The sequence below is a fragment of the Mobula birostris genome, chromosome 9 (assembly GCF_030028105.1).
Source record: "Mobula birostris isolate sMobBir1 chromosome 9, sMobBir1.hap1, whole genome shotgun sequence".
NCBI lineage: Eukaryota > Metazoa > Chordata > Chondrichthyes > Myliobatiformes > Myliobatidae > Mobula > Mobula birostris.
In genome coordinates this window covers 211,095-227,035 of record NC_092378.1, presented here as the reverse complement: position 1 = coordinate 227,035, position 15,941 = coordinate 211,095, and the positions used below count along the sequence as shown (strand labels likewise).

General features: G+C 43.8%; 1 protein-coding gene across 5 annotated transcripts in view; it reads right to left on the bottom strand.

The window, feature by feature from the left end:
* The window catches only part of LOC140202465 (protein mono-ADP-ribosyltransferase PARP11), a 143,210-nt gene that overhangs the window by 69,767 nt on the left and 57,502 nt on the right, over nucleotides 1-15,941 (bottom strand). For 4 of the 5 annotated variants that reach the window (XM_072267332.1, XM_072267328.1, XM_072267330.1 and 1 more), the window contains 3 exons: nucleotides 12,106-12,221; nucleotides 11,115-11,235; nucleotides 6,310-6,385 (listed from right to left, as the gene is read on the bottom strand). In XM_072267332.1, coding sequence (XP_072123433.1) covers nucleotides 6,310-6,385; nucleotides 11,115-11,235; nucleotides 12,106-12,210 — 302 coding nt within the window. In that variant the 5' untranslated portion in view covers nucleotides 12,211-12,221. The remainder of the gene's footprint in view (nucleotides 1-6,309; nucleotides 6,386-11,114; nucleotides 11,236-12,105; nucleotides 12,222-15,941) is intronic. The other variant, XM_072267331.1, reaches the window with a different exon arrangement.

Below are 15,941 nucleotides of genomic sequence, written 5' to 3'. Positions count from 1 at the left end.
TGCAGTGATAGGGAATTCAATGGTTAGGGGAACAGGCAAAAGGCTCCCTGGACAAGAATGAGATCCCCAGAGGGTATGCAGCCTCTCAAGTGTCAGGATCAGGAACATCTCAGGTCAGAGCCCATAGCACACTTAAGTGAGAGGATGAATAGGCAGAAGCCCTGGACTACATCAGTATCAATGGCATAGGTAGGAGGGGTGACACAGTCCTGCAAATGTAGGTGCTAAGTTGAAGGACAGGACCTCCAAAGTTGTGATCTCAGGATTGATTCCTACCTGTACCACTTACTAGTGAGGCCAGAAATAGGAAAATCATACAGTTAAACACGTGGCTAAGGAGATGATACAAGAGGAAGGGCTTCAGATATTTGGATCATTGAGTTCTCTTCTAGGAAAGGTGGGACCTCTACAGACAGGACAGTTTGCACCACAGGGGAATTAATATCCTTGCGGGAAGGTTTGCTAGTGCTGCACTGGGGGGGAGGAGGTTTAAACTTGAGTTGCAGGGTGATGGGAACCAGAGTGCCAGATTTATGTTCCGAATTGTATAGATTTCAATGTAAGGGGTAGGAAAGCCATTAGAGCTTAGGGCATGGATCAGCATGTGGAATTATGATATTGTAGCCATTAGTGAGATTTGGTTGCAAGCGGGTAAGACTGGCAGCTCAGTACTCCAGGTTCTATTGTTTGAGATGTGATCGAGCAGGTTGTATTAAAGGGGGAGGGGAAGCATTACTAATCAGGGAAAATGTCACAGCAGTGCTCAGACAGGATAGACTGTAGAGCTCGTCTTCTGGGTGGAACTGAGGAAGAAGAAAGGGATGGCCACATTGATGGATTATATCATCAACAGGATGAGGAAAGGATGTGGAAAATCTAGTTAAGAAGTAAAAAGCTTATGAAAGGTTCAAGAAACTAGGTACTGATAGAGTTCTAGAAAATTCCAAGGTTTCCAGGAAGGAGCTTAAGAATGAAATTAGGAGAGCTAGAAAGGGGCCTTGAGAAGGCCTGGGTGAGTAGGATTAAGGAAAACCCCAAGACATTCTACAAGTATGTGAAGAGCAAGAGGATAAACCATGTGAGAATAGGACCAATCAGGTGCTATAGTAGCAACGTGTGCATGGAGTCAGAGGAGGGAGCAGAGGTACTTAATGAATATTTTGTTTCGGTATTCATCAGGGAAAAGGACATTGGCAATTGTGGGAATGACTTATAACGAATTGAAACGCTTGAGCACATAGACGTTAAAAAAGAGGATGTGCTCGGGCTTTTGAAAAGCATTAAGTTAGATAAGTCACTGGGACTGGACCTAGAATTACCCTACTGCATAGCCTTCTATTTTCCTAAGCCCAATGTACCTATCCAGGAGTCTCTTAAAAGACCCTATCATATCCACCTCCACCACTGTTGCCAGCAGCCCATTCCACGCACTCACCACTCTCTGTAAAAAAAACTTACCACTGACATCTCCTCTACACTTACCTCCAAGCACTTTAAAATTGTGCCCTCTCGTGTTAACTATTTCAGCCCTGGGAAAAACTTCTAACTATCCATACGATCAATGCCTCTCATTATCTTGTACACCTCTATCAGGTCACCTCTCATCCTCTGCCACTCCAAGGAAAAAAGGCTGAGTTCACTCAACCTATTCTCAAAAGGCATGCTCCCCAATCCAGGCAACATCCTTTCAAATCTCCTCTGCACCCTTTCTGTGGCTTCCATATCTTTCCTGTAGTGAGGCGACCAGAACTGAGTACAGTACTCTAAGTAGGGTCTGACCAGGGTCCTATATATCTGTAACATTACCTCTCAGCTCTTAAACTCAATCCTACGGTTGATGAAGGCCTTCTTAACCACAGAGTCAACCTGCACAGCAGCTTTGACTGTCCTACGGACTCTGACCCCAAGATCCCTCTGATCCTCCACACTGCCAAGAGTCTTACCATTAATACTATATTCTACCATCATATTTGACCTACCAAAATGAACCACCTCACACTTATCAGCCATTCTCAGCCCAGTTTTGCATCCCGCTGTAACCTCTGACAGCCCTCCACACTATCCACAACACCCCCAACTTTTGTGTCATCAGCAAATTTACTAACCCATCCCCCACTTCCTTATTCACGTCATTTACAAAAATCACAAAGGGGTCCAAGAACGGATCCCTGAGGCACTCCACTGGTCACCGACCTCCATGAATAATATGACCCATCTACAACCACTCTTTGGCCTTCTCTGAGCAAGCCAATTCTGGATCCACAAAGCAGGGTCCCCTTGGATCCCAGGCCTCCTTACTTTCTCAATAAGCCTTGCATGGGGTACCTTATCAAATGCCTTGCTAAAATCCATATACACTACATTTACGGCTCTACCTTCAATGTGTTTAGTCACATCCTTAAAAAAATTCAATCAGGCTCGTAAGGCACGACCTGCCTTTGGCAAAGCCATGCTGACTATCAGTAATCATAATATGCCTCTCCAAATGTTCATAAATCCTGCATCTCAGGATCTTTTTCATCAACTTACCAACCACCGAGGTAAGGCTCACTGGTCTATAATTTCCTGGGCTATCTCTACTCTCTTTCTTGAATAAGGGAAGAACATTTGCAATCCTCCGGAACCTCTCTCATCCCCATTGATGATGCAAAGGTCATTGCCAGAACACAGCAATCTTCTCCCTCACCTCCCACAGTAGCCTGGGGTACATCTCGTCTGGTCCCGGAGACTTATCCAACCTGATGCTTTCCAAAAGCTCCAGCACATCCTCTTTCTTCATGTCTATATGCTCAAGCTTTTCAATCTGCTGTAAGTCATCCCTACAATTACCAAGATCCTTTTCTGTAGTGAATACTGAAGCAAAGTATTCATTAAGTATCTCTGCTATCTCCTCCAGTTCCATACACACTTTTCCACTGTCAAACTTGATTGGTCCTATTCTCTCACGTCTTATCCTCTTGCTCTTCATATACCTGTAGAATGCCTTGGGGTTTTCCTTAATCCTGCTCGCCAAGGCCTTCTCATGACCCCTTCTAATGCCATTAGTTTCAATGTAGTTAAAGAGAAGGATAGGTGTGGTCCTCTGGTTGAGATTCTAAATTGGAAAAAGGCTAAATTTGATGGGTCTGGCAAGGGTCTGGCAGGTGTGGATTGGGATAGGTTGTTTTCTGGCATAGGTGCACTTGGCAAGTGAGAAGCCTTCAAAATTGAAATTCGAGTACGTCATTTTTCTGTTCCTGTCAGAATAAAAAGGTAAAGACAACAGCGTTAAGGAACCTTGGTTTTCAAGAGATATTGGGGGGGGGGGGAGGAAGATGAAGGAGGAGGACGAGGACGAGGAGAAGAAGAAGAAGGAGAAGAAGGAGAAGAAGAAGAAGAAAGAAAGTGCATAGCAGGTATAGACAGGAAGGATGAAATGAGGTAGGTAGTTGAGAACTGAATGAAATACACAAGAACACTTAAGGAGGGAATCAGGAGGGCTAAAAAAAAAGGTACAAAATTGATCTAGCAGACCAGGTGAAGGAGAATCCCAAGGACCTCCAAACTGGTCCCCTGGAAGATCAGAGTGGTCATCTATGCATGGAGCTGAAAGGGATGGGGAAGATCTTAAATCGACTTCTAACATCTATATTTACTCAGGAGTTGGACACAGTCCATAGAAGTGAGAGAAAGCAGCAATGATGTCAAGGACCCTATACAGATTACAGAAGAGGAGGTGTTTGCTGTCTTAAGGCAATTTAGGTTGGATAAATCCCCAGGGACTGACAAGGTTTCCTTTGGACCCTGTGGGAGGCTAGTACAGAAAGTGAAGGGGCCCTAGCAGAGGTATTTAAAATGTTCTTAGCCACGGGTGGGGTACCAGAGGATAGCTAATGTTGTTGTATTGTTTTACAAAGGTTCTAAGAATAAGCCAGGAAATTATTGGCAGGTGAGCCTGACATCAGTAGTGGGCAAGTTATCGGAATGTATTCTAAAGGACTGGATATATAAGCATTTGGATAGACAGGCACTGATTAAGGATAGTCAACATGTCTTTGACTGTGGTAGGTTGTGTCCAACCAATCTTATAGAGGTTTTTCAAGGAAGTTACCAGGAAAGTTGATGAAGGCTAGGCAGTGGATGTTGTCTACATGGACTTTAGAAAGGTCCTAACAATGTCCCGCGTGGGAACTTGTTCAAGAAGGTTCAGTAGCTTAGCATTCAGGTTGAAGTAGTAAATTGGATTAGACATTGATTTCGTGAGAGAAGCCAGAGAGTGGTAGCGGATGGTTGCCTCTCTGACTGGAGGGCTGTGACAAGTGGTGTGCAAAGAAGGATTGGTACTGGGCCCATTGTTGTTTGTCATCTATATCTAAGATCTGGATGGCACTGTAGTAAACTGGATCGGCATATGATACCAAGATTGGTGGGTGAGGAAAAATATCAAAGCTTGCAGCAGGATCTGGACGTCTTCCTGGTATGCTCAGTGCCCTGACCAATGAAGGCAAGCATCCTGTAAGGCTTCTTTACCACCTTATGCGCTGGTCTTACCACTTTCATGGACCCATAGACTTGCACCCAATGATTCATGTGGTTGCAAGGATCCTGTTATTTATTGTTTACTTTTCCTTTACAGTTAACATTCCGAAGTGCAACACAATTTGTCCAGATTAAACTCCATCTGCCATTTCTCTGCTCATATGTCCAACTAATCGACATCCTGCTACACACTTGGAATACTATATCAACTGTCCACAATTCCATCGACATTTGTGTCATCTGAAAACCTACTTTTGAGCCCTATCTACAAATGTGGCAGATAGAATATAGTGCTGGAAAGTGTACAATAAAGCATTTTGGTAAAAAGAACAATAGTGCGAACTATTATCTAAATGGGAAGAAGGTTCAAACATCAGAGGTGCAGAAGGACTTAGGAGTCCTCGTGCAAGACTCCCAGAAGGTTAATTTACAGGTTGAGTCTGTGGTAAAGAAGGTAAATGCAATGTTGGCATTTGGGGAATAAATATAAAAACAAGGAGGTAATGCTCAGGCTTTATAGGACAATAGTCAGGCCACAGGTGGAGAATTGTCAACAGTTTTGGGCCCAATAGCTCAGAAAGGATGCATTGCTATTGGAGAGAGTCCAAAGGAGGTTCACGAGGATGATTCCAGGAATGAAGGGATTAACATATGAGGAGTGTTTGGCAGTTTTGGGCCTGTACTCATTGGTGTACCCAGAACTAGAGGGCACAGCCTCAAAATTGAGGGGCGACCTTTTAGAACCGAGGTAAGGAGGAATTTCTTTAGCCAGAGAGTAGTGAATCTGTGGAATGCTCTGCCACAGACTGCAGTGGAGGCCAAGTCTGTGGGTATATTTAAGGCAAAAGTTGATCATTTCTTGATTAGTCTAGGCATCAAAGATATGGTGAGAAGGCAGGTGTATGGGGTTGTGTGGGATTCAGGATCAGCCATGATGGAATAGCAGAGCAGACTTGATGGGCTGAAAGGCCTAATTCTGCCTTATGGTCTTATGATCTACATTTTCCTACAATTTGTTTACATATTTCACAGCAATGATCTTTGCAGAACACACTCACTCAGAATAACACCTCTCAACCATGATCTCTGTCCTTTTTAGCCAAGCCAATCTTGAATCCAATCCAGTGAGTCTCCTTGGATCCCATATATCTTAGTCTATATTACCATTTCTTTTACATTACTGTTCCACTTTATTCTCCACAAAATGCATCACGTCCTAGAGTGATCAACACTACAGCACAGAACAGGCCCTTTGGCCTACCTAGTCTGTGCCAACCTATTAATCTGCCTTGTCTCATAGAACTGCACCTGGACCATACATAGTTCTCCATACCCCTCCCATGCATATTCCTATCCAAATTTCTCTTAAATGTTGAAATTGAACCCATAACTACAACTTCTGCTGGCAGCTTGTTCCACAATCTCATGACCCTCTGAGTGAAGAAATTTCCCCCTCAGGTTCCCCTCAAACATTTCATCTTTCACCATTAACCCATGACCACTAGCTGCAGCTTCACCCAACCCCAGTCGGAAAAGCCTGCTTGAATTTACCCTATCTATACCCCTCAATTTTCTTTACCCCTATCAAATCTCCTCTCAATCTTCTACTTCCCTGAAATTGCTTACAGGAAAAGAAGAATTCAATACATGGTATGAGCAGCACTTTCCATGACCAGTGGGAAAAATCAACAGGGTTTTACCAAAAAGTGTGGCACTTTCTCTTTACTCATTGATCTAGTGAAATCTGTAATGTGCAGTCAATTCTTGTAATGAAGCATTACTGAATCCTACCTGAAAGCAGTGACAGAGAAGTCTGCACGTTTCACAGGCCTCTCCTTTCCAGTTGCTGTGTTTGTTTGTTTCATTTCTGCAACACATACATTTCTTTATTCATATCAGCAATTTGCTAACCCAATTCCAGATTAGAAAAAGACAATACAGGTGTAACAATATAGAAACATAGAAAACCTGCAGCACAATACAGGCCCTTCGGCCCATAAAGCCGTGCCGAACATGTCCTTACCATAAAAATTACCTAGGGTTACCCATAGCCCTCTATTTTTCTAAGCTCCATGTACCTATCCAGGAGTCTCTTAAAAGACCCTATCGTATCCGCCTCCACGACATACAAAATCTTTAAGTAAAATGGAGAAAAATCACTTTTTTTATATAATGGAGAATCCTTCATCTAGACCAGGGGTTCCCAACCGATTTTATGCCATTATGAACTCAACTGCCATTAACTGAGGGGTCCATAGATTCCAGGCTGGGAATCTGGAACAGGGCTAAGAATAACTGATCATCCCATTCAAATGAGGAATTGAAAGCCTGGGTTATCATGTTTCCAGATGACTGGGAAGATGGTGGTGTTGTGGATAGTAAACAAGATTGTCATAGGTTACAGCAGGCCATTGGCAGGTTGCAGAGCTGACTGAGAAGAGGCAGGTGGAGTTCAATCCAGAAAAGTGTGAAGTGATTCACTTGGAAGGTCAAACCTGAAGGCAGAATACAGGGTTAATGGCAGGATTCTTAGCATTGTGAAGGAAAGACAATAATTGGAATGCATGTTGATAGATACTTCAAAGTTGCTATGCAAGTTGATAGGGTTACTAAGAAGGCATATAGTTTGTTGAGTCTTGAAGAAAGACTTCTGCCTGCAATTTCAACTGTTTACTTATTTTCATAGGTGTTGCCTTTCATAGGTGAGTTCCTCCAGCATTTCATGTGAAATTGCTCTCAATTTCTAGCATCTGCAGAATCTCTTGTATATAGTGTGTTGACCTTCATTAGAATGGGGAATTGAGTTAAAGTACTGCTTAATAACATTACAGTTTAATAAGACCATACTTGGAGTATTGTGTTCCATACTCATCACCTCATTATAGGAAAGATGTGAACGCTTTAGAGAGGGTGCAGAGGAGACCTACTAGGATGCTGCCTGGACTGCACAGCATGTATTATAGAACCTCTTCCTCATAAATTACAGAATTACATAGTGCAATGAAGGCAAAATGAGATTGTTTTTAGATTGTTCAGCAATCTAATGATGAAGAGGAAGAAGCTGTTTCTAAATCCTTACTTGTGGATCTCCTGCTTTCTGATGGTAGTAAGGTGAAAAGGGCTAGATGGCGTCTTTGAAATAAAATGTGCTGTTATCCCATATGGTAATCTAGGCTCAATGTGCACACTGTGCAAGCCACATAAGTACAATTCCTCTCTATACTTAATGCAATCATGGAAACAGGTCCCTACTGGAATATCAAAGACTGAATTCTTTCACTATCTGCATGGAATTTTATAGTGTGTTCTTTGGTCCAGCTTAATTTCCACGCATGTTAAATTAAAATACCAGAGTTACATTGATAGTAACTCATTTCTAAAGTTGAAAGTAAATTTATTATCGAAGTACATATGTCACGATATACAACCCTGAGACTCATTTTCCTGTGGGCATACTCAGCAAATCTATAGAATAGTAACTTAACATGATCAATGAAAAATCAACCAGAGTGCAGAAGACAACTAACAATGCAAATGCCAACATAAATAAATAGCAATAAATAACGAGAACATGATATAATGAGATAAAGAGTCTTAGAAGGGAGATCATTGGTTGTAGGAAGATTTCAATGATGGGGCAAGTGAGTGCAGTTATCCCCTTTTATTCAAGAGCCTGATTGTTGAGGGATAGTAACTGTACTTGAATCTGATGGTGCGAGTCCTGAGGCTCTTGTACCTTCTACCTGATGGCAGCAGCAAGAAGAGAGCATGACCTGATGGTGGTGAAATCTGATAACGTATGCTGCTCTCCTATGACAGCATTATATGTAGTTGTGCACAATGATTGTGAGGGCTTTACCCATGATGTACTGGGCCAAGTTTACCACCTTTTGTAGGATTTTCCATTCCAAGGCATTGGTGTTTCCATACCAGGCCATGATGGAGCCAGTCAATATACTCTCCACTACACATCTATAGAAATTTGTCCAAGTTTTAGATGTCATGCCGAATCTTCACAGACTCTTAAGTAGAGGCGCTGTCATGCTTTCTTTGTAATTGCACTTACGTGCTGGGTCCAAAACAGGTCCTCTTAAATAGTCACACCATGGAATTTAAAGTTGCTAACCTTCTCCACATCTGATCCTCTGATGATTACTGGCTCATGGGCCTCTAGTTTCCCTCTCCTGAAGTCTACAATCGATTCCTTGGTCTTGCTGACATTGGTGTCATAACAACAACCTCCCACTCACTCAGCGAAATTTTCAATCTCCCTTCTGTATTTTGACTTATCACTACCTATGATTCAGCCCACAACAGCAGTGTCATCAGCAAACTTGAATATGGCATTGGAGCTGTGCTTAGCCACACAGTCATAGGTGTAAAGTGAGTAGAGCAGGGGGCTAAGCACACGGCCTTGTGGTGCACCTGCATTGACAGAGATCATGGAGGAGATATTGTTACCAATCCGAACTGACTGAGGTCTGCAGGTGAGGAAATCCAGGATCCAAAATGCACAAGGAGGTATTGAGACCAAGGTCTTGGAATTTATTGATTAGTTTTGAGGGAATGATGGTATTGATTGCTGAGCTGTAGTTGATAAAGAGCATCCTGATGCAAGCATCCTTGCTGTCCAGATGTTCCAGGATTGAGGGAAAATCCAATGAGCTGGCATCTGCTGTGCACTGTTGCTCTGGTAGGCAAATTACAGCAGACCCAGGTTACCTCTCGGGCAGGAGCTGATACGTTTCTTTATCACTGTGGATGTAAGTGCAACTGGGCAACAGTCATTGAGGCAGGTCATCACTCTCTTCTTGAACACTGGTATGATTGAAGCCTGCTTGAAGCAGGTGGGTACCACACACAACCAAAGTGAGTGATTAACACACCAGCTAGTCAGTCAGCACCGGTCTTTAGTATGCGGCCAGGTACCCTGTCCAGTCCAGATGCTTCCCGTGGATTCATCCTCCCGAAGGCAGCCTGCACATTAGCTTCAGAGACTGAGATTATAGCATCATAGAGTCAGAGAGAAACACAGTACAGAAACAGGCCCTTCTGCCCATCTAGTCTTGGTTTCTCCATATTCTGATGGTCAAGGTGAACACAGAAGGCATTGAGCTCATCTGGAAGTGAAGCCCTGCTGTCCCCCATGTTGTTTGATTTACATTTGTAGGTGGTGATAGCATTCAAGGCCTATCACAACTGTCCAGCATCCCCTGTTGATTCAAGTTTGGTCCAGAATCTCCACTTTGCTTAATGGATGGCTTTCCAGAGAACATTTCTGGACCTCCTATAAGCTTCTTGGTAACCAGATTTGAATGCCTCTGATCTGGCCCTCAACAGATTTCAGATCTCATGGTTCATCCTGGGCTTCCAATTGGGGAAGACTCTGAATGATTTAGAGGGGACACACTCATCTACAGCTGTTTTAATGAAGTCCATTACAACCATGGTGTATTCACTCAAATCTCTAGATGAGTGCTTGAACACGGCCCTAAGCAATCCTGTAATCATTCCTCTGCCTCCCATACCACTCCTTTCTTGTCCTAATCTCTGGAGCCTTGATTTTTAGGTTCTGCCTGTATGTAGGTAGGAGGAGGATAGCCAAGTGATCCAATTTACCAAAATACAGTCTAGGCAAGGAATGGTAGGCATTCCTTATCTTAGTGTAGCAGTGGTCTAGTATGTTGGGACCTCTGGTGCTAAAGGTTATATGCTGGTGATGTTTGGGCAGGATTATCTTCAAGCAAGCCTGGTTGAAGTCTCCGATTATTATTTGAAATGCATTGGGATGGGCTTTTTTTTGTTTGAAGACAGCATCATGCAGTGTCATGAGTACTTGATTTTAGTCGGCAGCTGGTGGTATATCCACTGAGGTCAGGATTACACGAGTATTCCCTAGGTAAATAGAAAGGATGACATTTGACCATTAGGTGCTCCAAGTCGGGGGGTAAACGAGTTCAGCAGAACTGCCACACCTGAGCAACAATGAGAATTAACTACAAAACAGTCCTCCCTTTGCCTTACCAGGGTTCGCAGTTCAGTCCATTTTGCAAATTGTGAATCCTTCTGGTCTGACTGGTGCATCTGGCATGTCCGGAGATAACCACGTTTCGATAAAGCATAAAATCAGGCAGACTTTCATCTGCCTCTGATACAGCAGTCTTGCCCTCAGATCCTCAGTTTGATTCTCCAGTGACTGCACATTTGCCAACAAAATGCTGGGTAGAGGAGGCCTCATCCCTCACTGTTTAAGCCTAATTTGCATTGCCCGTCTCCTGCCATGTTTTTGACCATGGCGATAAGCCTTAAAGGTGCCCCCCCTGATTGGTCTGGGCTCTCCAATCAATCATGACATCTGAAGATCGTTGAGGTGATTTAAAATTCTATTCTTTGGAAGAAGGTTACATGCTTCAGATTTCAGCTCAAGTAGTTCAAAAGTGTATTTAAGAGGAATTTTGGAACAATTTTCTGTAGCCCACAGTAAGTCACCAATGATCATCAATGCCATCATGTGTGCCATGATGGCACCAGTGATCATTTCTGTTCATTAAGTGTATTAAGGGAAAGAAATGGATGCAGTGGGCAAGTAAGATTACCTCTGAAATCTATTATGTAGTTGTATTTTGCAGTGGAAAATGAAAGCACACCGTGTGAATTCTCCTTAAAATTTCTTTCGATATCTTCACTGCTTACAGAATGTGGAATATTGGGATCCTTCTGAAAGAAAAAGAAAAATTGTCTAAAAATAACAAACAAATCCCAAATTACTTTCTGACTTTATCTAGTTACTTCATATGGACAAGTAAAAGCCTTAGTGCAAAAGTTTGAGTTAAGGTAGAATGTTAGGTATGTCCAGGAAATATTGCTGAGACAGTATGTGGAGAGACTGACCAAAGGAGAGGTCACACTGCATGCAGTTATTCGGTAGTGAACCTGGTCAGGTGACAGAGTTTCTGGTGGACAAGCATTTCAGAGTTTGGAACCAACAATTTCCTGACCTTTAGCTTTTTAAAGGATTGCAGACAATATGGAAAGTATTTAATTGGGAAAGGGCTAATTATAATGGTATTAGCCAAGAACTTTGGAGTGTAAATTGGGAACAGATATTATCAGAAAATGTGGAAATTGTTTAGGGAGCACTTGCATGGGAATTTGAATAGCTTTGTCCCACTGAGACACAGAAAGGATGGTAGGTGAAGGAACCTCGTGGTTGACCAGAAAGGTGGAACATTTCATTAAGGGGAAGAAGGAAGCAGACTTAAAGTTTAGGAATGAAAATTTTCTAAAATCTTGAAAGTTCTAAGTAGCCAAGAAACCCAGAACTGAAATTGCACATTTTAGGGAAAAAAAAACACAGTACCAAGGAGGAATTTCCTATCAGAAATGTGGTTTAGCCATTAAAATTCCATTGACTACAAATACTGTCAAACTAAATGCTAAATAGGACAATAAAAATTGGCTAAACTGGATTTTTCCTTAATGTTACACAAAAAATAAATCTGAGCTACATTTTAGGACTCTTCAATTTTCTATCATAACTGATGGCTCACTTTTCATTTAAGCATTCCACAAGTAATAAAATACTACCTCATAAATGTGCCATTTTCCACATTCCCCCAAGTAGTACCAGCTCCATTGTGTATCAGATGTATCCATGTCCTCCATCATTGAAGCAAATTCCTCATCACCCATGAGTGAAATTACTGCAGGTCAAAATTACAATTTGAATTAATAAAATAGCAAAACGCATACTCATCCATTAAGCAACACACATAAAAGTTGCTGGTGAATGCAGCAGGCCAGGCAGCATCTCTAGGAAGAGGTACAGTCAACATTTCGGGCCGAGACCCTTCGTCAGGACTAACTGAAAGAAGAGACAGTAAGAGATTTGAAAGTGGGAGGGGGAGGGGGAGATCCGAAATGATAGGAGAAGACAGGAAGGGGAGGGATGGAGCCAAGAGCTGGACAGATGATTGGCAAAAGGGACGTCTAACACGAAGGAACCCATCACCCAGCACATGCCCTCTTAGACCATAAGACATAGGAGCAGAATTAGGCCATGCAGCCCTTCGAATCTGCTCCATCATACCATCATGACTGATCCTGAAACCCACTGAACCCCATACACCTGCCTTCTCTCCATATCCTTTGATGCCCTGACCAACCAGGAAATGATCAACTCTGCCTTAAATATACCCACGGTCTCCGCTGCAGCCTGTGGCACAGCATTCCAGACTCACCACTCTCTGGCCAAAAAAAATTCTCTTTACCTCTGTTCTAAAGGGTCAACCCTAAATTTTAAGGCTGTGCCTTCTAGTTCTATAGTCCATCTGGTCCAGGTGACTTATCCACCTTAAGACCTTTGAGTTTGCCTAGCAATTTTTCCTTTGTAATAGCAAAGACTACCATTCTTTAGCTCCTACCACTGTTTCTTTACTTTCCCTAACAAGCCAAAGGTCATTGAGTTGCAGCTCCAGTTCTCTAACACAGTCTCTAAGGAGTTGCACCTCGATGCGCCTGGTGCATTGGGGTGGCGAGAAGTCTCCTGGAAATACCACACCCAGAACAGAACACTGGCTCTTCTCGTGGTTACCTTGTTACCATCAGGAAGGAGGTACAGAAGCCTGAAGGCACACACTCAGTGGTTCAGGAACAGCTTCTTCCCCTCTGACATCTGATTTCTAAATGGACATTGAACCCATGAACATTACCTCACTGCTTTTTTTATTATTTCTATTTTTGCACTAATTTTAATTTATCTATGTAATATACACATAATTCAGCCTTTTCTCCCCTTTTATAGACCTCAAGGTGGCGCCGCGTAAGGCGGCCGTGTTGTGAGCTTCGTTCCAAATCTACAGTATACTACTAATTTCTACAACTTTCTTAGCATTTTTTGTTCAAGTAGCCAATAGTCACATCAGATACGATAAACTGACCCTTCTGAACATCAGAAAGATGGCATTTACCCACTATGTGCCGCCTTTCCAACACTGGGAACCCCTGCTTGTGCGATCCATGGGAGACTCACCTCTTACACCATCACTACCTCAGAAGAAGCACTGGAGGTGAGGGAGAAGGGCCGGTGTCCTGGTGAGGCTGAGACGGCGTGCAGCTCGACTGCCGCTCCCTAGCGTACTCCTGGCTAACGTTCAGTCCCTGGACAACAAGCTGTGCAAACTGAGAGCCAGAATCTCCTACTAGCAAAAAACAAAGGAGTGCAACGTTTTGTGCTTCGTGGAGACCTGGCTGACAGAGGAAATACCGGATCATGCCATCGAGCCCTCTGGGCTCTCCCTGTTCCAAGTGGACAGGTCAAAAAACCTCTCTGGGAAGAGTAAAAGAGGAGGGGTGTGCTTCAAGATCAACAATGCTTGGTGTAACCCCCAGAATGAGCATGCCTTCAAATTATTTTGTTTCCCAGACCTGGAATACCTGGTGCTGCTGTGCACACCCTACCGCTGCGTTCACAGTTGTTATCATCACAGCAGTGTACATTCCGCCGCAAGCTGATACTGACCTGGCTCTCAAGGAACTGTACGAGACCATCAACACGCTGGAGGCGGCACACCCACAGGCTGCCTTCATCGTTGTCGGTGACCTTAATTGAGCATCGCTGACGGAAGTCTCTCCGAAGTTTTGTCAGCGCATCCAGGTGAGCACTTGTGGAGATAACACACTTGACCGCCGCTATACTCCCTTCCGCAATGCTTACAAAGCTCTACTTTGCCCAGCTTTTGGAAAATCAGATCACTCTTCAATCCTGTTTCTGTCGACGTACAGGCAGAAGCTGAAACAAGAGGCGGCCATAGTTAAAGCCGTCCACTGTTGGTCTGACCAATCGGCCTCCATGCTGTAGGACTGCTTCGATGACGTCGACTGGAATGTCTTCCATGATGAGGATGTCTCTGAGTTCACGGATGGAGTCACATGCTTTATCCGGAAGTACATCAACGATGTTGTCCTCTGAAGTTGGTCAGGGTCTTCCTGAACCAGAAACCCTGGATCAATAGCTCTGTGTGAGCAGCACTTACCACGTGGCACAGAGCTTATGTTGTCGGCAATCAGCAGGAGCTCAAGAAAAGCAGCTATGATCTGTGCAAAGCTATCGAGGCTGTGAAATACAGGGACAAGATTAAGTCAAGATACGAATAGCACACATGACTTGTGGTGAGGGTTGCATACCATCGCAGACTTCAAAGCCAAACGTAGTGGCCTCTCTCTCAGATGAGCTCAATCGCTTTTACGCTCAGTTCGATGTCGCTAACTCTGAGCCTCCAAGGAAAGCCACCTCCACAACCTGCAACCTGGCCATCTTTGAGGCTAAGGCATGCAGATGTTTCCAATGAGTGGACAGTCGCAAGGCTGCGGGACCAGACAGCATCCCAGGGCGAGTATTCAGGATGTGCGCAGCACAACTGGCAGATGTGTTTACAGACACTAAGTCTTTTCCTCTCCCAGTGTAGATTGCCCTCCTATTTCAAATTATCCACCATTGTCCCTGTACCAAAAAAGAACAAGGTAACATGCCTGAACGACTGACGGCCTGTCGCACTCACCTCAATAATAAGCAAATGCTTTGAGAGGCTGGTCAAGGGTTACATCTGCAGCTTGCTACCACCCAAACTGGACGACCTACAATTCGCCTACCGACGCAACCGATCAACAGGTGATGCAATAGCCACTGCTCTACATACCGTCCTTACACACCTGGAGAAGGGGGATGCTTATGTGAGAATGCTGCTCTTGGACTACAGTTCAGCATCCAACACCATAATTCCATCCATGTTCGACAGGAAGCTCAGAGACTTCGGCCTTGACCCTGCCTTGTACAGCTCGATCCTGGACTTCTTGTAAGATCGCCAACAGGCGGCAAGAGTGGGCTCCCTCACCTCCACCCCTCTGACTCTACACACTGGAGCTCCTCAGGGCTGTGTACTAAGTTCCCTCCTTTACTCCCTGTATATCCATGACTGTGTTGCTACCCACAGCTCCTATCTGTTAATTAAATTTGCCAATGACACTACATTGATTGGCCTAATCTCAAACAATACCAAGGTGGCCTACAGGGGAAAAGTCCTCTCTCTGACAAATCGGTGTCATGAAAACAACCTCTCCCTCAATATCACAAAAACAAAGGAGCTGGTTGTGGATTACAGAAGGAATGGAGACAGGTTAACCCTTATTGACATCAATAGATCAGGGGTTGAGAGGTTGAACAGCTTTAAGTTCCTCAGCATACACATCACCGAGGATCTCATGTGCTGTGTGATGAAAAAGGCACAACAGCGCCTATTTCATCTCAGATGGTTGAGGAAGTTTGGTATGGACCCCCAAATCCTAAGAACTTTCTCCAAGGGCACAATTGAGAGCATCCTGACTGGCTGCATCACTGCCTGGTATGGGAACTGTACCTCCCTCAA